The sequence below is a fragment of the Siphateles boraxobius genome, unplaced genomic scaffold, assembly GCF_051911475.1.
Source record: "Siphateles boraxobius isolate OS27281-9 unplaced genomic scaffold, OSU_SipBor_1 22, whole genome shotgun sequence".
Lineage (NCBI taxonomy): Eukaryota > Metazoa > Chordata > Actinopteri > Cypriniformes > Leuciscidae > Siphateles > Siphateles boraxobius.
The window spans coordinates 31,103,076-31,128,377 of record NW_027508833.1 but is presented as its reverse complement, the minus strand read 5'-3'; the positions used below and the strand labels follow the sequence as shown (position 1 = coordinate 31,128,377).

General features: G+C 43.0%; 1 protein-coding gene across 3 annotated transcripts in view; it reads right to left on the bottom strand.

Moving 5' to 3' along the window:
- Nucleotides 1–25,302, bottom strand: part of grid1a (glutamate receptor, ionotropic, delta 1a) — a 373,012-nt gene that overhangs the window by 120,340 nt on the left and 227,370 nt on the right. For all 3 annotated transcript variants that reach the window (XM_077239644.1, XM_077239645.1, XM_077239646.1), the window contains exon 4: nucleotides 5,625–5,830. In XM_077239644.1, coding sequence (XP_077095759.1) covers nucleotides 5,625–5,830 — 206 coding nt within the window. The remainder of the gene's footprint in view (nucleotides 1–5,624; nucleotides 5,831–25,302) is intronic.

Here is a 25,302-nt window from a genome sequence, read left to right as displayed (position 1 = left end):
TATTTTGAGTGGCAGACACAGTGCCCTGTAACGGCGCACCGGCAGGGAACATCTGGTCTGACCACTCTGAACCGCTCTTCAGAGCGGGCGAGCGTCCCTCGGGAAAGCGCTCGCTGGGACCGTCTATGCCCCGGCACGCAGGCGGGGTTGGCAGAACGGGCCCCTGAGGGCACCGAGAGAGAACGGGCGCTGTGTACTGCAGCAAACACCTTTCTCTCTTGGTGGAGACCACCCTCAGTACCCTGACGTTTCTGGCGTCAGGGCTTCTTCTTCGACGAAGCCTTCCTGGCGACAATAACCGTCCTCAGATCGGCCTTGCCCCTGGAAGACCTCGTCTGAGAGCGCCGCGCCTCGGCCCAGTCTTGCTGGGGAGGAGCACGAGACGAGACACTCCTTTTCTGTTGCGACCGGTGTGAGGAGCTACTCGACGGCCGACATGAACACGGAGGGGGAGAAATTGCTGGAGCGCCGCCGCCTGCTTTTTCTCTTCCTGAAACCTCTCGATGACCGAATTCACTGAGTCACCGAAGAGGCCAGCAGTTGAAAGCGGGGCATCCAGGAGAAAAGATTTTTCCTTTTCCTTCATGTTGGATAAATTCAACCATAAGTGTCTCTCCGTTGCCACCATGGCTGCCATAGAACGGCCCACTGATTGTGCCGTCTCATTGGTGGCACGGAGAGAAAGATCTGCTGCCTGACGTAATTCTCGAATTACGTCAGCACTAATTTCATCCCCCTCACTCATATCTTTTAAAAGGTCTGCTTGATATGCTTGTAATATCGACATAGTATGTAAGCATGCTGCCGCTTGACCTGCCGCCGAGTAAGCTTTGCCCACCAAAGCCGAGGTATTTCTTAATGGCTTTGTGGGCAATGCCGGTGTCTTAAATGACGATGCCGTATCTGGAGATAAATGGCTCGCTAGCGTTTCTTCAGCCTTAGGCATCGCCCCATAACCATAATTCTTAGCCCCAAAAATATTTGAATAAACAGATGTTTGCTGGCTAAATATTCTGGATGACACTGGTCTTTTCCATGACCTCGACACCTCGGTGTGGAGGTCAGGAAAGAATGGAAGACACCAGCGTGGAGGTGCAGCACGAGACGGCAGAAATCTTTCATCTAGTTTACTTTTTGAACGAGATTCCTGTCTATCAGCTAGCCACTCGATGCTTAATTTTTCTACAGCACGAGTGAGCACCTCCATAAGCTCCTCACTAGCAGGAGACTGAAGTGACGAGTCCCCAGTCTCTGCTGTATCAATACTTTCAACATCCAGATCCTCAGAACTGGATAATTGAAGTGATGGTGCCTCAGCCTGGGGGGAAGAAACATGCAGCGCGTGCTTCCACACCCGGATCTGAGGCACTGGATCTACCAGGTAAAGGCTGAGATAAGGCAGAGACCGTCTCAATCCCCGCTCATAGATCCATTTGTGATCCCCACGATTGGGACCCGAACCGCGGGGAGCGCCCACCGAACCACTCTCCTCGAAGACGGCTCGGCGGGAGCGGAGCATTTTCATTGACATACGCTCGCAATGCTCGCAACCAGCTCCCTCGAGAGCTGACTGGGCATGCTGCACTCCCATACAAACAACACAGAGATCGTGAGTGTCCCCACCCGTGATATAACGTGGGCAGGGATGAACACACTTTCTGAACTGCTGTTCGCTCGCCATATTATATATATATATCGTCTCTTTATAGTTTTTTTATATGTGAAAAACTCCTGCCTAGCAGTTTCTAAGGACAGACAAAAACACTTTGAGACACAGACTGATATATTCACACACAGAGCGCTTGCTGAAGACTCAGAAGCTGACGCGCTTGTTTTTTGGGGTGCTTATATAGTTTCCTGGTCGATGACGTCACCCGCCTATGACGTTCCGTCTCGCCATTGGACTGATTTCATACGTGCTTCATGGCGCACTCACGCAGGGGCGTTCCCAAAGCGTTGTCACGCAGCTCGAGTTCCCTGATAGGGAACTGTAATACTGAATTTTCAGCATCATTTACTCCAGTCTTCAGTGTTACATGATCCTTTAGTAAGTTTTGTAAGAAATGTAAAAGTCTTTAATGTCAGTTTTGATCAATTTAATGCCAGTTTTGATCAATTTAATGCATCCTTGCTGACTACATTTTTAAAATTTCTTTCTAAAAAAAAATCTTAATGGCCCCAAACTTTTGAACGGTAATGGAACTACTACATAACTTTATTTACACTTTAAGATGACTTGCTTTTTGCTAAACAGAATGTTTCATTCTAAATAATGTAATACTATTTAATCTAATAACACACACAGCTATACTCAGATGTCCCTATAGCGAGATTTTGATCAGTTTTATTGAACTTTGGGGTATAATTCTGTTCCCATAGTATAGCTATGCATTGCAAACCCAAACACATATACACATATACTCAGTACACATTTCTAATTAGCTGAGGTATAAAATTAATCAGGACTGCACTTTATGATTCACAAGCAGCTCAAATTATGAATAAATAATATTTATTTTAAATATATCCTCCATTTTTAATAAGAACATATTGAACATATTTAAAAATGTTCTCAGGGACACTGGAGTGCTCACTTTTTCATAAATATAAATTAGTTCGATTTATTGTATTTATGTATGTGGATATATGCAACTCTCACTTTTACAAGGTGGCTGTCTGATAAAATTAGCAGTTTTCAACCCTCATATCACATTTGCATTAAGATATTTAAATAAAATAAGTGCATAGATCGGCGAAGTTGTCAAGTCAAGTCACCTTTATTTATATAGCGCTTTTTACAATACAGATTGTATCAAAGCAGCTTCACAGTGATGACATGAAAATAATACAACAGAGTATAATAAGTTGTCCTGTAAAGGGTCCAGAAATTTGGGAATGGTTAACACTTTATTTCAATGGTCCACTTTAGACATTCTACTAACTACAAGTAACTTCCAACTGAATGTCAACTAACTCTTATTAGAGTATTAGTAGACTGTCTGCTTAATATCTGCTAACACTTTATTTTGATGCTCCCTTAAGATACATTCTACTGACTACCAATCTTTGCAAGTACATGTCAACTTATTCTGCTAGTACTCTAATGAGAGCTACTGTAGTTGACATGTAGTTATATCTATAAAGTTATATCTAAAGTGGACTGGCCCAATCCTAATTCTACCCCTTTCCCCTTCGTCTACCCCTACCCCTAACCCTTCGCCTTCCCCTTGACCCTTGAAACAGAGTGGCAAGGCGTAGGGGTGAAAATATTCCCCTAAGAAATGGGACACCACTACTACACCGTTACACGTCATTATACGTCGTAGCGCCTACGTCACAGGAGATGCGCCGATGTTTATCACAAACTTCCAAGATGCCGTCGACAGCTGCAGTCATCTCAGTTGCGTGGGTTACAGCTATTTTTTTGCATTTGTCTTGTGAAGTTCGCAGAAAACAGCGGAGACGACGATATCTTCGACGCCTAAGTTTGCTGGTGGATCAGTTTATGGTAACGTTATATATGATGGCTGCAAAATGGACTTATTTGGACTTAAAGGGTTAGTTCACCCAAAAATGAAAATTAAGTCATTGATTACTCACCCCCATGCTGTACCAACCCCGTAAGACCTTCGTTTATCTTCGGAACACAAATGAAGATATTTTTGATTAAATCTGAGAGGTGGATCACTGCTACATAGGCTGCCAGAGGGAATGAAACTTGACGGCCCAGAAAGTCATTAAAGAAAATGTTTAAATATTCCATGTGCCTACAGTGGCTCAACTATAAGTTTATCAAGCGACGAGAATACCTTTTTCCCGAAAAAAAAAACATAATAACGACTTTATTCGACTATTCCTTTTCTTCCTTGTGGGCCTGAGACGAGAGTTCAAGAGATTTCCACGACGCATGCGCGAGAACTGAGAAGAGGACGTTCTTCTTCTAATACTTCTTGTTCAGTTCTCGCGCATGCGTCGTGGAAATCTCTTGAACTCTCGTCTCAGGCCCACAAGGAATGAAAAGGAATAGTCGAATAAAGTCGTTATTATGTTTTTTTTTTCGGGAAAAAAGTAGTCTCGTCGCTTGATAAACTTATAGTTGAGCCACTGTAGGCACATGGATTATTTAAACATGTTCATTAATGACTTTCTGGGCCGTCAAGTTTCATTCCCTCTGGCAGCCTATGTAGCAGTGATCCACCTCTCAGATTTAATCAAAAATATCTTCATTTGTGTTCCGAAGATGAACGAAGGTCTTACGGGGTTGGTACAGCATGGGGGTGAGTAATTAATGACTTAATTTTCATTTTTGGGTGAACTAACCCTTTAAGGAAACGTTGCTTGCTGTCAGACTGGTTGATCTGATCATGTTGCAAAAAAGCACCAAACTGTAAGCACTGTTTGTTTATATCGTGTTCACATATAACCACAAGAAAACAATACGTTCATCGCAGATGTACGGTAAAATATAAGCCAATTCCCTTCCGCAATTACATTCACCAGTTATCAGACATGTAAATATGTTGCGGGACTATCGTTAACAAACTATAGCGATTTTAGCGATTTTTTTACAAACGTTTCTTTGAAGAAACCGACCATAAATATGAACACAAGATTGAATGTAACTAAGCAAATCATTATTTGTTGTTAAAATACTTATTAAAGCCAAACATTTTTACATTTATGGGTCTTGTTTTTTGCTTGGGCAGCCATTTTGCGTCTGTAGCCGGTGTATGCAGTGACACTTCTCATACCCCTTCGTTTGAAGTGTGGTCCCGAAAAATCTTCATTTGAAGGGCTATCTGGCCCTTCCCCTTAGCCCTCCCCCTCCAACCAAAAGAGAATCGGGACAGCCCTACCCCTTCGCGTGCACGTGCAAAATAGAGGGGAAGGGGAAAGTGAAGGGGTAAGGGGTAGAATTGGGATTGGCCGTAAGTGTAACCTGGACTGTAAAAGCTGGAAGAGTCATTTGGTTAGGTCTCTTTTTTGAGGGCCCTACGGCAGTGACCACAGCAGATTGCGGGATTTAGATATAAACAGCCTCCTGACACTCAGTCGTAATCCCTAAGACATCCCTATATCAGGATTCAAACCAACAACCTTATAAATGTGATCGTAATCGCTGCATTCCCAAATAGCGTCCCCTAATTTAAACACGATTCTCTCCTCATTCAGTCGTAAAGTGTTCAGATCATTTTGTTGAGATTACAACTAAACAGAGTGCAATGCACAGGATGAGCCACTTTAGTTATTTTCCAACCCATTTGGCACAACAGTCCATGTGCCTCTCCAGCAAAAGCTTAATTCAAAAATGACTTATTAGTGGACAACAAACAACACTATGCCATAGACCACACAAACACATACAGCCTAATCAAACTAAATCTAAATCAGGACTTTCTGTTGACGTCTGCAGACTTCAGTTTTATTATTACTAATATTACATTATTATTAATATATGTTTATTTTATTGTTTATAAAATTGATGTATATTATGATGTATATGTTCTATAGCCTAATACAAATTATACTACTTCAAATATATAGACATTGCTGCATAACAGCATCATTGCATCTTCCCACTTATATGTGTATCACTTCCGAACTGCTGTCACAATGGCTCCTACCTGGTGTATGAAGACCTGGGCAGTGCGAGGACTGAGCAGCAGGACGGCCCGTCTGAGCGTGTCCCGGTAACGGTTCAGCTCCTCCATCCTCATTGTGCTGAACAGGGTAGAAAAGACCTTTGTCACATTCCGGTCAACCTGCTGTAGAGACACATCCAAACCCATCCGAGACGCCTGGTCCAGGAATCCCCGCATCCCCCGCACATCTGTAACAGGCAGAGCGTGAGAAAAAGCAAAAGACTGTGGTTAAAAAACAAGACTCGTGTGCAGAGAGCTAAAAAAAGGTATTTAAGATGAAGAGTGAAATGAAAATAGATCAAATATAGACTGAACCTTTGATTTAAGGTTTCAAAACAGAATAACTTTAGTAAATTTGCTTTACAGAAATTATGCTGAAAGGGATATTAACATCTGTTATAGAGATCTCTTTAACTTTTGAAAAGAAACTCTGTTCCTTGCTCTGGAAATTCAAAGGAGTATAGGAGAAAAAACCAAAGGGTTTTGTTTCCCTTTTGACCATCACGGATGTCATGTCACGTTGTGCTCAGTCTTGTGAAGTGGCTTTTTGATGGCTTAATCGTCCATCAATGAGTTTTCGAACCATCTACTCGCAGAAAGGACACTAGAACTGTCTTCTAAAAGGGTCAAAATGTGAGAATGAGACTTCAGGGTCTAATTAGAGCTATATAGACCAGTCATAAAAATGCACCAATACTTCAGCCTAACTGTGCACATTTATGGTCTTCACTTCAAGCTGCAATTAAATTTTCATAGCATGACACTGAGGCAGTCAAAATGTTGTGACGAGCTTAACTTGTCTGCATCTTCTACACTTTCCCTTTCGTCTTTTATTCACTGCTTGAAAAAAAAAAATCGCAGAAGAAACAGAATACGTTCAAGAACCTGTCAATGTGAGGAAGCAAAACAGAGGGGCAGAAAATGTTTAGCCCATCTTTAGATTTCAGGGTGCTGACAGCAGCTTTGTCTCCCCTGCAAACAAATCTGAAACCGACTTTTTGTATAAGCTAGTTTTTAAGATATAAGATTTTTGCAGTGGCCAGACCAGATCAAAATAAAAAAAAAATGAAATGTATTGATATTACCATTACCTACTTGACAAAGGCTGACTATGAAAATTGAAGATTTCCTAAATGCACAAACAACAACAACAACAACAACAACAACAACAACAACAACAACAACAACAACAACAACAACAACAACAACAACAACAACAACAACAACAACAACAACAACAACAGGAGTACAACTGATAAGCGAATCCATATTTATACTATTCTGGGTTATATTTTCTTTTATCCTGTGTTAGTTTGTTCTCATTCTTTAAGGATGAGGGCATGTCACAGAACCGTTGCTGTTGACATCTGTCTAATTTTACTAGAATACCGTGACATGAATTTGTTGCAAAATACTGTCGTTTGTTTGGATGTGTTTGGCATCAACAACAAAAAGATATTTTAAAAGATATTTTTCTCTTCTGTCTTAAAAGTTGATATTTACGTTTTTTTTGTTTGTTTTTTCTAAGCAGCTTTTTTTTTTTACAATCCTAATGATCAACAATTATAGGATTTTTCCTGCTGCCCAACAGAGCTGTGAAACATTTTTGGGTTGACAACCATTGTTGTCAAAAGGTGACGTTTTGTTACACATGGTTAAGCAAAAATAATGACTGATATATATCTCACAGTTTCCTTTTCTGTTTCTCTTGTTTAATCACAACTTTTAAAATGTCCTGTCTCATATCTGCATTGTATGATCATTTTTTGTTTGTTAATAATAATTATCAAACATATAATCAGATATTATCAAACTTATAAATTGATATTAAATGCTTTGCAATAAGACTAAATGTGAATGATAACACTGTTTGTTTTTTTTACCTTATTGGATCGGACTTGTTAAAATTCAAAACAACTTCTTCTGACTATCTATCTTTACATTTATTCAAACAGCCACACAGTCCAGTTTTCAGGGTTATATTGCAACACAGGAAAGCTAATCAGACATCAAGAATGATCAAACATCATATTATTTTGTACTTGGTATACTTGATCATAACCCACCCTCTGTGAACTGTGGTATACTACAAGCTGTTTCCATGACAACTTACCATCAAAGCACTCCCTTCAAAACAGACTACATGCCCCACACCAGCCTCATGTGCTCTCAGAACAATCACCAAGAAGAAATCATTCGAGCACTTGAGCAAAGAAGCTGGACTAAATACACTAATGAAAACCCTTTCAGCATAACTGGCAATAATCTTAGTAAGCTAGTATTATTTATTTATTTATTTATTGCATTTAAATTGTTATTAGTCACATTCCAAATGCCTGCAGGTCATCATGATGTATATTAGCATTTAAATACACGCAACAACACCAATGAAAACATGGAAAATCATTAAAAAAAATATGTATAATATATGTATAATAATAATAATAATAACAATAATAATTACTACTATTATAATTGTAATATTATGATATAACTAGTAGCATTATATACTATTTATAATAAAAGAACACCACATTTTCTTCCATGACTCAAGACCATGTGACATTTAGAAAATGAATTAGTGAATTATTATCTCCTCAGCTCAGCCAACAAAGACAAAGTGTAATGAAGCATCTGTTAGTGCTATAAAAAATAATCTGAACAAAGAAACAAGTAAGAGAAAGTTTGAGGAAACTGTGAGGACTTCCGGAGCAGCTCCATGATAACAGTTCATTTTAACCTACAGGTGATTGAGTAGCACTAGATTAGTGGCATTAGCAGTGCTTCCGTAGGCATTCGGTGACCAGAGAGTATTCACAATCATTTCCAGCAGCTGTTATTTCTGTAGAAGAGTTAGAAATAAATTTGACAGTTTAAGAGCAAGACTAAAGCATGCTTGCTACATTAACAGAGCGCGGTGGAGAACGCAAGTCCAAGTAATGGTAAATGTCACTTCACACTGCTATAAGCTGATGAATTAACTTCAGCTAATACTATACAGGATGCACTGAATTTGAATCTTTTGTATTTGGATACACTGAACATATTTAATTCATCTCAATGATTAAACAATCAAAACAACATCTGCAAGATGCATTGTTTTATCAATCTAAATAGACTTTAAATTCATTTATGTATCTCAAAAAGTGGCTGATAATGTTAATAATACACGTGACAGTATCTGTGTAAATATGACCATTCTATATACTGAAACACACTTTACAAAAGTATACCGTTGTTCCTAGGGAAGCCACAATAATGCATCACTTAATCACCATATACAAACCAATCAAATACAATCAGTAAACAACATATTATGCTCCTTTCTTGATGTTTGGTGTGACTAACGACTGACCAATCAATATTCCCAACCAGCAAACACACCAGACACAATAGCTCAATTTCTCCAAACTCTTGCAGAGATTACTTTCAGAATACCATTGCAATTCAATTATCACAGATGTAGTTACAAACCGAAGAGAAAATTCAGTCTCTTGAGGATACGGTCTCAGAAATTTATAAATAAACGTTGTGTAGAAAGAAAGAGCTGAGAGAAGTCTTTTGAGAAACAAATTGGATTTGCTTAAAGAGTGTAATTATATATCTAAAGGCATATACAAGCTGCCGACTCACTGGGTGAGACACGGGGGAAGGAGGTGTGCAGGGAATCAATGGAGCTCTAACAATGAACAGTTTGATGTTCCCTTTCCTTCATTTGTAATGAAATTATTGGGTTGAAAAATAAATAACAATACAAGGCTTGTTCTTGGATTTAGAGCTTCATCTTGATTAAAACAGCATAATGTTGTGTAACAAATCTACACTCTACAAAAAAACGGGCACAATGTACTGTATTGAATTTATGAAATTTTCCAGAATTATTTTTGTTACAGGTACATTACCTGTATTTTTAACTTTGAACTTCATTGCGTTGTGTTTAATGAACATTTCCATAAAATTACTGGATAATGTCTGGGTAATAAGCTGCCAGTCCCTTTTCTGTTATTTTTACGGATTTATTTTTTACAGTGTACAGCCATATCCTGATGTAATCAGCTAGATCTTGAATACAACCCATCTATAAGAACTGCAGTCTGATATAAACAATATCTTGCTAAGCTAAATTAATGTGAAGCTCTATCACAATATATTCAGAAAAATATTACTGAGGAATAAGATCATTCATTTAAATAGCAGAGGATCACAACAACAAAGACTGTACTAGACCTATATTGCTTCAGCATTTCATTATAACCATACATTAGTTCAGTGTTTTATAAATGCATCTTCACAAGATGACGTACATTGTGATGAATGGACTGCAGGATGCTTGATCTTTGCATTAAAGGTCATCGACCACAACCTTTCAAAAGATATGTTTAATTGGTTCTGCATTGGGTTTGGAGTTATGAAACCTCATCATTTGATCCTCTACAAAGGCATCTAGACAGTTATAGGAGATGGTAAAATCATTTCGTCTGTAGTTTCTTTTCATGTTTCTGTTTTGTCTCAATCCACTGGCCTGTTGCACAGCTATCGGGGGCTGGAGTGTGAGTATTACTCATGAAGGCCATGGGGAGCACACTTCCTAGAAAGACTTGGAACACTTTTGTCCTAATAAATGAGAGACGGTTTGGTTGACACACTGTTGATTAGGTCCACGTGACAGCATTGCAGAATCTACAGTCGTGGACTCAGTTGCAAATTTAACTGTCACTGCCTAGAGACGTACCCTGAATGTAAAACAAAGCTTCTGTGTTTCTCTCTTCCTCTCTATCTCACTTAGAGATTGGTTCTCCATGTCTTGAACAGAGAGCCAATTAAAAAAGGGTCATCGTCCTCTTGTTCAAAAGCAGGACACAATGACACAAACTCCATTATTACCCCAATTTTCTAAAATAAGACACAGACTTCAGCATTAACCACTGCATTTTCACAAAGTTGCTTCCAGAAAATTACAAAAAAATTGCAAAAATACAAAACATACAATAACAACTACAATATACAATACAATAACAACTGACAGAAAAAAGTGGAGGTGGTTGCAATGAGCGCACAACGAATGGAGTACAACAAACAAAGTCTTCCAAAATCCAACTTGGAAACATGAAGGAGAATAACAAGGAGTAAAGATACACAACCATGTATAACACAAACGATACTGAAAACAAAACCAAGGGAAATAAGGGCTTAAAAACGCAAGGAGGCTAATCAACGGAACTCGAAACAGGTGCATAACATAATCAGTGTCCTAGAAAGCCAAACTAAAACACAAAGAAACTAATGTAACCGTGTCATTCACAGGGACTGCCTCCAAAATCGCATACTCTCTTGAGTAGGTACTTATTTTGAAAAAGAGTGATATAGTGTGTGTGTAGATGAATATAATAGGACATACTGTATTTGCCATGTTGTCATTATCATGTGACCACCAGAGTCAGTTGAGTCGCTTCACTGTCATTCATAAATCCTCTCCTGTGGCCTCATGGGACAGTAAAACATGTATCGTATGCACACCTCAAAATCGCGTTGGAAATCCGAGTACTTTTTGCCTACTCTTTTATGAGTACTGTAAATTCAGACATACTGCTTTTGTCACATACAGTTCCCTTTCAAGGGAACTCGAGCTGCGTTTGAGACGCGGTGGGAACGCTCTGCGTGATTACGTCGTGAAGCACGTGTAAAATCAGTCCAATGGAAGCCCGCTACGACATAGGTGACGTCATAGACCAGGAAACTATAAAGCAACCCTGAAATCAGACCGCGATAGCTTCTGCACCTTCAGCAAGCGCTCTCTGTATATCTGTCCTTGTCTATTTATTGTTGTCTGTCAAGCCCCTTATATATATATATATATATATATATATATATATCACTATGGCGAGCAAGCAAAGTTATAAACCTTGTGTTGTGCCCTGCCCTCGTTATATCACGGGTGGGGACACACATCCTATGTGTATTGCTTGTTTGGGAGTGGAGCATGCCCAGTCAGTCCTCGAGGGGGCTGACTGTGAGCATTGCTTGAGTTTGTCTATGAAAACTCTCCGCTCTCGCCTAGCGTTCTTTGAGGAGGACGGTTCGGTTCGCGCTCCCCGAGGTGCGGGTCCCGCTGCTGCCGAGGCACAGCGTCGAATTTCATCTTGGGGTTCGCAGATGGATCTAGTAGCGGGGTTTGAGACGGGCCCCGCCCTTTCTCAGCCCTTACCTACTGGATTCGGTGTCTTTGCCCAGGAAGGAGCCCGCTCTGCGGCTTCTCCTTCCCAGGCTGAGGCACCAATATTATGGCTATCCAGTTATGAGGATCTGGATGTCGGTAGTATGGGGGATATTGAGTGTTCGCCAGCTCATACCCCTGCTGATGAGGAGCTTATGGAGGGTTTATCTCGTGCTGTTACTAAATTAAATATTGAGTGGCCAGCCGATGATTTCGATGTTGAATCTAGAAAGAGTCTTTTAGATGAACGTTATTTACCATCTAGATCACGACCTCCTCGTCGGGAACTCCCGTTTTTTCCCGATCTCCACGCCGAGGTTTCGAGATCGTGGATTAAACCGGCGTCTTTCAGAGTGCATAACCCACAAACTAAGAATTATAGTAAAGTTCAAGGGATTGATCATTATGGTTATTTGACTATGCCTCGTGCTGAAGACACACTAGCGAGCTATCTCTCCCCTGAGTCTTCTTCTTCTCTGAAAGCCCCGACGTTACCCACCAAACCATTAAAAAATACATCTTTGTTGGTGGGTAAAGCGTATTCGACAGCAGGTCAGGCCGCAGCATGTTTGCACACTATGTCGATTCTCCAAGCGTACCAGGCTGACCTGCTGAAGGACATAGACGATAGTGAGGAAGTTAGTGCTGACGCAATTCGAGAATTGCGTCCCACGACAGATTTATCTCTCGGAGCCACCAAGGAGACGGCCAAGTCTGTTGGCCGCTCTATGGCAGCCTTGGTGGCCACGGAACGCCATTTATGGTTAAATTTATCAGAAATAAAAGATAAAGATAGATCTGTTCTTCTGGACGCACCGCTGTCACCTACAAGTCTGTTCGGCGATGCTATAAATTGTGTCGTCGATAGGTTTCAAGAAAATAAGAAACAAGCGGCTGCGTTTCAGAGGTTTCTTCCTCGCCGGTCTATTGTCCCCGAGGCTGCTCGTAGTATAAAGTCTGAGCAGCCTCATCCGTCTACGAGCTCCGCTCACAGAGTTCAACAAAAACAGAGCGTCGCCGCTCGGGCACCTCCTCAATCTACGGTTCCTGAGTGGCGCTCGCAGCCCAGACCTGTTAGGGGTACACAAGATCTGAGGACTGTTATCTCTAGGAGAGCTTGGGCTAAGAAGAAGTCCTGACGCCAAGGCTATCAGGCTTCTGAGGGTGGTCCCCTCCTTGGCACCCTCCGGGGGGCGACTCTCCGAGGAGAGCCACAGCGCTGCCACTTCGGTTGTTCCCTGCCGGTTCGCCGCTTCAGGGCACCGAGGTGTCAGCGTCCCCGTGCAATCCTCTGAGGAGGGTTGTAGAACGGTCAGTTCGGTGGTTCCCTGCCGGTTCGCCGCTTCAGGGCGCCGAAACGATTGTTCAATCAAATCCAGAGGCCAGTCTCGAGAGACTGGTTCCCTTATCGGAATTTCTGGCAGCATGGAAACTTCTGCCAAATATTTCTCTATGGGTCCTGCACATAATAGAAAAGGGTTACAGAATTCAGTTCGGTTCTCGTCCGCCCAGATTTCAAGGAGTCCTCCCCACGGTGGTGGACTCACAGCAGGCTCTGGTAATGGAGCAAGAAGTACTGACACTTCTTCGAAAGGGAGCTATAGAAAGGGTTTCTCCTCCCAGCAGAGAGTCAGGGTTTTACAGCCGTTACTTCATTGTTCCAAAGAAGGATGGAGGGCTGCGTCCTATTCTAGACCTGCGCCAGTTAAACAGCAGGGTTCAGAAACTCAAGTTCAGAATGCTTACACTCAAACAGATTGTATCACAAGTTCAGTCCGAGGACTGGTTTGTCACAATAGACTTGAAGGACGCGTACTTCCATGTATCTATCCATCCTCATCACAGGAGGTTCCTGAGGTTCGCTTTCGGGGGCGAAGCATACCAATATCGGGTTCTTCCATTTGGCCTAGGTTTATCTCCCCGCACTTTTACAAAATGTGTGGATGCAGCTCTGGCTCCGTTGAGACTCCAGGGCATCCGCGTATTAAATTACATCGACGATTGGTTGATTTTAGCTCAGTCAGAGCAGGTGGCGGTTCAGCATCGAGATGCTGTTCTGTCCCACATAAAGAGTTTGGGGTTGCGGCTAAACACCAAAAAGAGTGTGCTCCTCCCTGCTCAGAGGACCACTTTTCTAGGTGTAATTTGGGATTCGACCACAATGCAGGCACGCCTGTCTCCTGCTCGTATTTCTGCGATTCTCACAGCCGCAAAGAATGTGAAACTAGGCCAGTCACTCACTGTGAAACAGTTTCAGAGACTGTTGGGTCTCATGGCAGCTGCGTCCAACGTTATTACTTTTGGCCTTCTGTACATGAGACCCCTGCAGTGGTGGCTCAGGACCAAGGGGTTTTCTCCGAGGGGAAATCCGTTCCGCAAGATCAAGGTTACGCGGCTATGCCTTCGTGCCTTGGCCTTGTGGAAGAAACCTTGGTTCCTCGCCCAGGGCCCAGTGTTGGGGGCTCCTTGTCGACGCGTCACGCTTTCGACGGATGCTTCCCTCACGGGATGGGGGGCGGTCATGAGTGGCCGCTCGGCGCAAGGTCTGTGGCAGGACCATCAATGTTCCTGCGACATAAATTGTTTAGAGTTGATGGCGGTATTTCGAGCACTCAAATATTTCCTGCCAGACCTGAGAGGCCATCACGTGTTGGTCCGCACAGACAACACTTCGGTGGTCTCCTATATCAACCATCAGGGGGGTCTGAGGTCACGTCACCTTTGCAAATTGGCCCATCAGATCCTCCTATGGACCCAGGGGAAGTTACTGTCGCTCAAGGCGGTATATATTCCGGGGCGTCAGGATGTGGGAGCAGATATTCTGTCGAGACAGGGGCTGAGGCCCGGGGAGTGGAGACTTCACCCAGAAGTGGTGGAGTTCCTGTGGGAAAAGTTCGGTCATGCTCAGGTAGACCTTTTCGCATCATCAGATTCAACCCATTGCCCCATGTGGTTCTCTCTAACGCACCCAGCTCCTCTCGGTCTGGATGCTATGGTGCAGGTGTGGCCGAGGCTGCACCTGTACGCCTTTCCCCCGATATCTTTGCTTCCGGGGGTTCTGGAGAGGGTTCGCAGAGAAGGGGCTCGTCTGCTACTAGTAGCCCCTTATTGGCCGACCCGAGTTTGGTTCTCGGACTTGGTGTCTCTTCTGGACGGCTCCCCCTTGGAGATCCCAATCAGGGTGGACCTCCTGTCTCAGGCCGGGGGCACGATATTTCACCCTCGGCCGGAGTTGTGGAAACTGTGGGCCTGGCCTCTGAGGGGGCCAGGCTCAGGGAGACCGGTCTTTCGACCGATGTTGTAGAAACCATTCTTCAATCCAGAGCTCCTTCCACGAGAAGGCTGTATGCGCTAAAATGGAAACTTTTCACCACGTGGTGTGTTGAACGTCAGTTAGATCCTGTTAACTGCCCTGTTGGTTCAGTTCTTGATTTTCTGCAAGACCGTTTCTCGGCCAGGTTATCTCCTTCCACCCTAAAGGTTTACGTGGCGGCTATATCTGCCTACCACACCCCTCTGGGGGGTACTTCTATTGGGAGAAACCCTCTAATTACTCGCTTTCTCCGTGGTACATTGAGGTTGAGACCTGCACTGCACTCTAGAGCACCGGCTTGGGACTTGGCCATTGTACTCGAGGGTCTGGCTTTAGCTCCCTTTGAGCCCATCGAGGAGGTTTCTGAAAAGTTCCTCACTCTAAAGACTTTATTTCTCCTTGCTATCTCATCTATCAAGAGAATTGGTGATTTACATGCTTTGTCGGTTGCTCCTTCATGTCTGGAATTTGCACCTGGTATGGTGAAGGCATTTCTCTACCCCAGGCCGGGTTATATTCCTAAGGTCCCACTGAATGTTGGATGCCCAATAGTGCTGCAGGCCTTTTATCCTCCACCCTTTAATACCCCTGACCAGGAACGGCTTAACCTGTTATGTCCAGTCCGGGCTTTAGATCCCTACGTTCACAGAGCTGCCCTGTGGCGTAAATCTGAGCAACTATTTGTTTGTTTTGGGTCACTCAAGAGAGGATGCCCTGCATCTAAGCAGGTTATGAGTAAATGTATAGTCGAGGCTATTTCATTGGCTTATGAAGCGGCCGGACAGCCTTCACCTATGGCTGTGCGGGCCCATTCTACTCGGAGTATGGCGGCCTCTATGGCCTTAATTTCGGGAGTTTCCCTTCTTGACGTATGTAATGCGGCAGGATGGTCCTCTCCGCATACATTTGTCAGGTTTTATGACCTTGACCTCTCCACTCCTGGGGCGAGGTTGCTTGCTTCTTAGTGTGCGCAGGACCTCACACAGAACGGGCATTTGTCATTATGGCGTAGTGGGTATAGGGTTCCCACCGCGTCTCAAACGCAGCTCGAGTTCCCTTGAAAGGGAACGTCTCAGGTTACGTATGTAACCCTGGTTCCCTGATAGGGAACGAGACGCTGCGTTTGCCTGCCATACTTCCTGCATGCCCTGATCGACTTGCTTCAGGTTTTTCAGAAGCTATCGCGGTCTGATTTAAGGGTTGCTTTATAGTTTCCTGGTCTATGACGTCACCTATGTCGTAGCGGGCTTCCATTGGACTGATTTTACACGTGCTTCACGACGTAATCACGCAGAGCGTTCCCACCGCGTCTCAAACGCAGCGTCTCGTTCCCTATCAGGGAACCAGGGTTACATACGTAACCTGAGACGTTTTTCACTACTATATATGAGATTTCGAATGCAGCCATGGCCTATGAATTATACTCATATGTATTTGCCCATATTTTTTTATTAAAGATATGTTATAATAGCAACACTATGAATCTAAATGGAATGATTTCACTCAATTAGCCAATAGTTATTTTATAATAAGTAAATAAAATGTCTGAAATGTATCTAGCTCTTGGAAATTTTGAATAACAACCCAATTATATGTTGTATTTTGAAGAAAAAAATTATAATAATAACACTAGCAACAACTTGTCACTCGGCTCCCTCTAGGCCAACTTACTGCCTCATCTTACCTAAATAACAATATATTTGACTCCACAAATCTAAAAACATGAATGTGTCCACAAAAAAAATCAACACAATAAAGTGTCACAGATCACTGCTTTTCAGAGACAGAAAAATAACAATAAAATTACCTAAAATCGGACTAAATATAAAAAATATTGACATTCGGGTGAAATGACAAAAATGAGAAGACCATAGTCACTTACTAAATGTAATGATTTTGTACCATCTAAGGTCAAAAGAAAAAAATCATCTGATCATCTGGCCCCAGGGTGCATCTTCATCTCACTGCTGAAATGAATGATTAACTAAAGATAAGATAAATATTTTTATAATTACTAATTATATTAATAGAAAATAATATTTAATAGTACTAATACAATTTAAATTTTGAAAACTGTCAACAATTAAAACTAGTCATCATCAGACAGACAATTGTTTGTGTGTGTTCAAGTAAGAGAGCAAATGAAATCACTTCTCAGAACAGGTGGTGCGGTGATGAAAGATGCTACCCGTTCTACACTAGTGAATAAAGCAAAATGACACATTACTCAGCGGCATGCTTAAAAAGGGACACTCGTAAACTCTGGGACTGCTCAGCTAAATCCAAGACATCAATTAAACTGAGAAGTCGCTTGCAAAACCAACTTTCGCAGGTCTGTGGGCCAGCTTAGGGTTGTTTATAAACTGCATAACACAAAAAGATCTCAACATTAAGACATTTTAATAGACTCACTTTATGGAGGCTGGACATACACAAAAATACTGTAAATACAGCTCAAGAGAGAATCAGTTGCCAAGAAACTGACAGTCCCACTATAAAAATCTCCACCTTCAGGCATTACCGTTCTTATTGCTTAAACGTTCCATTCCGTGCTGATATGGTCCAGCCGGTACGGATATGGTTTCATTTTCTACTGTGGAGCTGATAAAATAACTCTTTGAAATGTAATACAAATGCGTCAGTTGATGCCTTGGCAATGCAAGCGTTTACAGACGATATGAGATATCAGATATTTCTTTTAATTTTATTATTAACTTGTGGTTAACTTCGCTCAAATAGTGCGCTTGGCCAGCTAAGAGAAATTGCTAGCAAGGCAACAGACAAGCGACCAATCCTGAGTGGGAACATCAGTACATACATTCTACCAGCACGGTTCAGCACGTTTGGCTTTCGGTGCAGAGAACGGTTTGTAATCGTGCCGTGCCGAACCAAGCTCAATTGAAAATATAAACGGAACCTTTCCTTGCAAAGCACAGAAGTTGGCTGAGGCCAACAAAACATTTATTTAAAAAAAGTATAGTCTTTTAATAGATCTTGAAAAGTATTCATTTAAAATAGCATAAACAGATACATTAGCTAAATCAATTTTGTCTGAATGGTTACTACAGAAGTATCTTGTATTTTAGAGACAAATAATTAACTTCAAATGCTATATGAAAGCCTTTCACACAGCGATCCTTCAAGGCTGTTTACTTGTCCTGCAAATAATAGCACCAAAATAAGTTGGCTAGAGTAAATCAATGCAAATAATGAGATGAGTTTCTGCAATGCTATTTAAACAGACATAATTAGTGATAAATTTTTTTTTTCAAATTAAAAGTAAAAGAGTCCACAGCTTAGCAAGCTTAGAGTAAAAGAATGCAGCAATAAACTATATAACAGGTGTGTGTGTGTGTGTGTGTGTGTGTGTGTGTGTGTGTGTGTGTGTGTGTGTGTGTGTGTGTGTGTGTGTGTGTGTGTGTGTGTGTGTGTCTGTGAGCTAAATACATCATCTATTGATATATCAACTCCTGGTTTATGCTGTGTTGATTAAGTGGAGGAGCAAAAGCAGATAGGGCTGGAACTTACAATTCTTTTTTCAATCGATTAATCTATCTTCTTTTTTTATGATTAATCAAATAATTGAACAATTATTTTTTCCGGTTAATCTATTGTTTATTTTCTGAATAGTCGATCAATCCTTTGGTTATTTGCCGATAAATAATAACTAAGTAATCATAGCTAATCTGAACGTTTACCATTTATGAAAAAATATACATTTTATGTAGTGTAGGTGTTTACTATGGCTGTGTTTACAGTCACTTCTTGGGATTTTTTCAGCTGCATTGCTTGCAAGTGTGAATCCTGAAATGTTTTGTTCCTTGAGGAGATTAATTGTAGCTGCTTGAATATGTTCATTCAGCTGTATGATCAAACACTGAAGTCACAACCACATTCTAACGAACCATAGCAGTAACTGTAGCAACAGTACCAAAAATGGTACCAAAAATAACCATTAGATATTTTAAATAACCAACAACTGCGTTAAATGTTTTGTAACAGGCTCCAGAGAGTATGTTTGAGCCGTGTGTCTCACAGCCTCGCACCCACTGCAGTTTGTATAAAACTGAATGCTGAACACAGCCGTATTAAGCACAAAATATGGAACTGACAACCATATTCTAGTGCTGTGTTAAACTTCACTGTAATAATCCCAATACTCATGCTGCCGCCTCATCGTTTTGAGGGAGGAGAGCCCTGGGATGTTTTCTTTTCAGATGCTTCTGCATAGACGTTGTGCTGCTGTGGTTTTACAGACTGTGCAATGCACCATTTTATTTGGTCTCTGTTTAAAAAAACGCATACTTTAGCCACCATCATTGGGGATGACCATAAACAGTGCAATAAATTGACGCATTCCATGCAAATCGAATAATTTACGTAATCGACGTAATCGATTACAGCAATGCGTCATTCCAGCTATAAGAGCTTGAAAATGAGAAATGATAGTAAGAGAGTGAGAAAGACCAACTTACTCAACTCAGATCGAGCTCTAGATGCATTAAGAGTTAGTTATAAAGCCGATGCTGTAGTCTCACTTGATTCACATATAAGCAGGGCTGGAAATTGCTAAGATTCACTGGGAGTACTCCGGGTTTCTTTTTTTCTTTTGTTTTACTTTTAATAACTTTTCAGATGTACTTAAAAATTAAATTATATAATCTATAATAGCATTAAACAGGCAAATTCCATGTTTCCTCCAAACAATATTTTCTTAATGATCAAGACAGGCACATCAAAGGTCAATTAACAACATTTATTAATTGTGTGTGGCACAAACACGTTTATTCAAAAGAATCTCTGCTTGGAGAAAGGAATCTGCATTGTCTAGGAATCTGCATATGTGGTGCATACAGAATTGAACAGGTCACACAGACCTTTTAAATACATTTGTCCTTGTGTGAAAGAAAACTGAGGAATATTTTGGATGGCAGCCTCTGAGTTTAGTACTTAAAATCAACAATTATTAAACATTTAAAGGTGAATCCAGTTTTAAGCGAAGGGAAGCTGATGTGCATTCTAAAATGCAAAATAATTTGGATAAACCTTTTTGGATAAAACATTGATTTTCCTGATCTTGATATGTGCATTGTAAGGTGTTTGAAGGCCAAAAAAAGGTACGACAGTAGCTTTCAAAGCATGTCGGTGGGCAGTAGCATAAATTATTTTGTCAAGCAGATTACAGATTCTTAAACATGAGAATCAGTTTAAATATCGCAATGAATGATCCACACTACAAAATGGAAATGCATAATTTTTTTAAGCTTATTGTTGACAAAACACAATCACATATTCGAAACGGGAATGGCCTTAAAAAAACGATTCAAGGATTATTTTGCATAGATGTTACATTTCAATCAAATGCCAATGCAATCCTTCTGTGTCCAGAGGCATATGAGCAATTAGTATGAGAATCAAAAATCAGTTTCAGCTACAGCCTACTTTTTCTTTCCTAAATTAATCAATGTTTTTGGACTAATATGTTCATTTAATGGTTCAATTATTCACTCATGAAGACTTGTGGCCACCTACTGGCTTAATGATGCATTGCACAAACACAGACAATAATAATGGCAACATGAAGGTTTAAAAAAAAAATTGTTGCTACCTAAACATGTTGTTCTATTGTAATTTAATTCTCTGAAATAATTTAAACTACTAATTCAAGTACCATTGTCCTTAAACCAGGTACTGTTAGCTTTGGCACTGTGTGCAGGTGCCAAGTCCTGTTGGAAAATGAAATCTGCATCTCCATAAATATGGTCAGCAGCAGGAAGCATGAAGTGCTCTAAAACTTCCTGGTAGACGGCTGCGTTTACCTTGGACCTCAGAAAACACAGTGGACAAACACCAGCAGATGACATGGCACCCCAAACCATCACTGACTGTGGAAACTTTACACTGGACTTCAAGCAACGTGGATTCTGTGCCTCTCCTCTCTTCCTCCAGACTATGGGACCTTGATTTCCAAAGGAAATGCAAAATTTACTTTCATCAGAGAACATAACTTTGGACCACTCAGCAGCAGTCCATTCCTTTTTGTCTTTAGCCCAGGTGAGACACCTCTGACGCTGTGTCTTGTTCAAGAGTGGCTTGACACAAGGAATGCGACAGCTGAAACCCGTGTCTTGCATACGTCTGTGCGTGGTGGTTCTTGAAGCACTGACTCCAGCTGCAGTCCACTCTTTGTGAATCTCTCTCACATTTTTGAATGGGTTTTGTTTCACAATCCTCTCCAGGGTGGGGTTATCCCTATTGCTTGTACACTTTTTTCTACCACATCTTTTCCTTCCCTTCACCTCTCTATTAATGTGCTTGGACACAGAGCTCTGTGAACAGCCAGCCTCTTTAGCAATGACCTTTTGTGTCTTGCCCTCCTTGTGCAAGATGTCCATGGTCGTCTTTTGGACAGCTGTCAAGTCCGCAGTCTTCCCCATGATTGTGTAGCCTACAGAACTAGACTGAGAGACAATTTAAAGGCCTTTGCAGGTGTTTTGAGTTAATTATCTGATTAGAGTGTTGCACCAGGTGTCTTCAATATTGAACCTTTTCACAATATTCTAATTTTCTGAGATAATGATTTGGGGGTTTTCATTAGTTGTCAGTTATAATCATCAAAATTAAAAGGAATGAACACTTGAAATATATCAGTCTGTGTGTAATGAATGAATATAATATCCAAATGTCACTTTTTGAAAGGAATTACTGAAATAAATCAACTTGTTGATGATATTCTAATTATATGACCAGCACCTGTATAGAAATCGTCCTGGTTGCGTATGCAACCCACCGTTCCCTGAAGGAGGGAACGGAGGACGTAGTCGACGCGACTGAAATGGGATCACGCTAGGGAGCCTATCATCTTCGAGTACTATTGAACGAGCCAATGTAATTGGCGTGCGTGATTCGCATCACACACTCCGCCCCCGCGGCGCGTGTATAAATACGGAAGTGGATGCACGCACTAGTTGCTTTTCGCTGAGGAGCCGAGAGTAACCCGGGGTCAGCGGTGGTCCAGCGGTAGTGGCAAGGGGACTACGTCCTCCGTTCCCTCCTTCAGGGAACGGTGGGTTGCATACGCAACCAGGACGTTCCCTTTCAGTCGATAACGTCGGACGTAGTCGACGCGACTGAAATGGGATCAACCATTGAACACGCCACTAACGCTGCCACCTTCCAGTGCCTAAACCAAAGCCTCCTGATGCCCCCGCAAACTTAAGGCGGGGAAGGACAGGGCTTAGGCCAGGGAAGTCACTGCTGTTCCTACAGGACCACTGGGAAAGCGTTCCCCGTACGTTGGAAGGAAGGGACGCTGCGGAAGCCACATCCAACCCGAGGGAGGAAATGTGGAGAATACACATATGAACTGGGCGGAAACCGGGCAGTCTAACATATGGAATGTCACTGGGGTGGCTCCAGCCTAAGACGGGGGGAGACACACCGGACAGTGACGGCAGAGAGACTCTGCCGAGGGAAGACACGGGCTCACCGCAGGGAGCCGTATCGTGGAAGAATACACACATGGGGTCACCGAAGGGACCGCAACATATGGACCCAGCCTAACACAGGTTCCACACTGCTTACGAGTGGTAGGCCTAACACCAGACGTTCCGCACGTCCGACGTCGGAGGGGTGTGGAGGAACTCAACAGGGTTCAATTTTAAGGGAACTCAACTGGAGTAGAAAGGCGCACGTATCCAGTCCATAGGAGGGGAATGGCGCAGCAAGCCGACACTTGAACCGGGCTCACGGTGAAACTGGCTTCATGAGAAGGGAGCCCACGGGAAGCAGCGGTTCAACTAGGTGTCGTCCAGCCCCCAACTCTAGAATCTGTTTAGCAAAGTATATCGTCAACGCCCAGGCGGAGCACTTTACACTCATCATAGAGGAGCTCAACACCTAAGTGGACATGTTGCATCTCGGATCTTTGCCGAAATGAAGGCAAGCACTAAGTGCAACTTTGCATGGAAACAGCCTTCCCTCTCTGCTGAATTCCAACAGATATTTGAAGAGCTGGTCTGAGGTCTATGACTTGCATTCTGTACACGTCCAAGCGAATCGGACAGAGAAGCCAGGGCTGGATCTGCCTCCTCCAGGGCAGCGCTTGCAGGCTCACCACCTGCTCCTATTACGGGAGAGGTAGGAACCTTGGGCACAATCCGAGCCGGGATCTCAGCTTGTGAGAGTTAGCCGGCCCAGACTCCAGGCACAATACGTTGACCGAAAGCGAGCAAGTCCCTACCCTCTAGTAGAGACCACGCGAGCAGGAGAACTGATATAACAGAATTTTTAACTCACTACCTGCAGTGGCTCAGGGGCGGTCTCTGCAGTGCAGTCGCACCAGGGACAAGGCCCAAGAGGATAAAGAGGGACACAAGGATTTACAAGACCTTGCTCCTCAGGAACCTGACGATCAGAACGTGCTTCTGCATACTTCTGCAACACGATGAGCGTCGTTTAAACACCGAGGCAACATCATTTTGAGGGTGATTTAGGAAAACAGCCTACTGCAACCCATTTTGCAGGAAAGAGAGCACTGAAGTGATCGAAAGCTTTCAGGATCTCCTCAGGGGAGAAGACGCACTCAACGACTAGGTTCCACTTCTAAAGGCGTAAGCACGCTACCCAATTCTAGGGGGTGCTCGCAGAAGTGATGGTAACTAACACATGTTCTTGTGATAGCCACCTGAACCTCCGCGTTCGGATGTAAGACCGCCCGGAATCTCCGGGGGAAGAACGCGTGTGCCATCGTGCCCCGTCCCCGAATCCAGGGGAAGTCAGGAAGGCTGTTGAAGGGAACCAGGTCTAGTTGGGCCAATGAGGGGCAACTATGAAGACCTGTTCCTCTCCTGACATGGCACGTAGGTGCAAGTGACGGGCGCAAAAGACAGGAGCATTGCTCAACACAACATGTGAAGATCACTGGGCTTCAGGAGCATTTTCTGCTCAGCACTTGGGTGTGACAAGTTCACTGAGCTTCAGGAGCATTCCTGCTCAACACCTGAGTGTGATAAACTCACCGAGCTTCAGGAGCATTTCTGCTCAACACTTGAGTACGAAGAACCTCACTGAGCGACAGGAGCATTTCTGCTCAGCACTTGAGTGTGACAAGTTCACTGAGCTTCAGGAGCATTACTGCTCAACACCTGAGTGTGATAAACTCACTGAGCTTCAGGAGCATTTCTGCTCAACACTTGAGTGCGAGGAACTTCACTGAGCACCAGGAGCATTTCTGCTCAGCACTGCGTGTGATGAATTCACTGAGCTACCTGTGATGGACTCACTGAGCTACAGGAGCATTGCTGCTCAACACCAGAGTGCGATGAACTTCACTGAGTTTCAGGAGCAAATCTGCTCAACATGAAGAGTGATGATTTCACTGACTTGCAGGCGCAAGGCGACCATGAGTCGCAGTCACTTTTAGAAGGCTCACTGGGGTTAAACGCATTTCTGCGGGCCCCTGGGGCCGCTGAGTCCCAGTGTTTGTCCAAGGGTAGTCCGCTCGGTTTACCCAAACACTGGCGGAAAAATAAAACCGGGGGGGCAACTGAGCGGCCCCGGAATGGTCATGACCCAGCCGGACCCAGGGGATGGAGTCTCCACTTGCCCTGGCTATAACTGTCGTGAGGCTCGATGGCGGCACGATTGAGTAAGCGGGAGGAGTGGAATAAGGCGCCCTCAGAAGCGTCTGACTCCAAGGAGGAGGTGACGGGTGAGTTTGTGACATGCAAGGGAAGCTTGCGCAACGGTCGCAATGTCTAACAACTCGAGGCACGAATGCCCGTGTAGTCGGGGGTCGCCCAGGCCCCCGTTAAAACACGCCCTTTGTACATGGCCGCTCTGTTGAAGAGGGTTTGGCAGCAGACCGGGATGAACTATAGTCACACAGGGTGAGCTGCTCTGCCACGGTCACCTCGGGACTCGATCGTGAAGCTAGCGCTGAAGCGGTCACATATGGAGGGAGCCAAAGGCTGCGACTACCATATACCCCAGGAGCCTCTGAAAGTTCTTTCAGTGGGACCCTTTCTCACTTCAACACCAGCTGAACACATTCTCATTGGAGAGACATGTTGGACCGAGTACCTCTCCAAAACTAGAAAAGAGATACTCAGCCCGTGGGCGAGATTACTCTC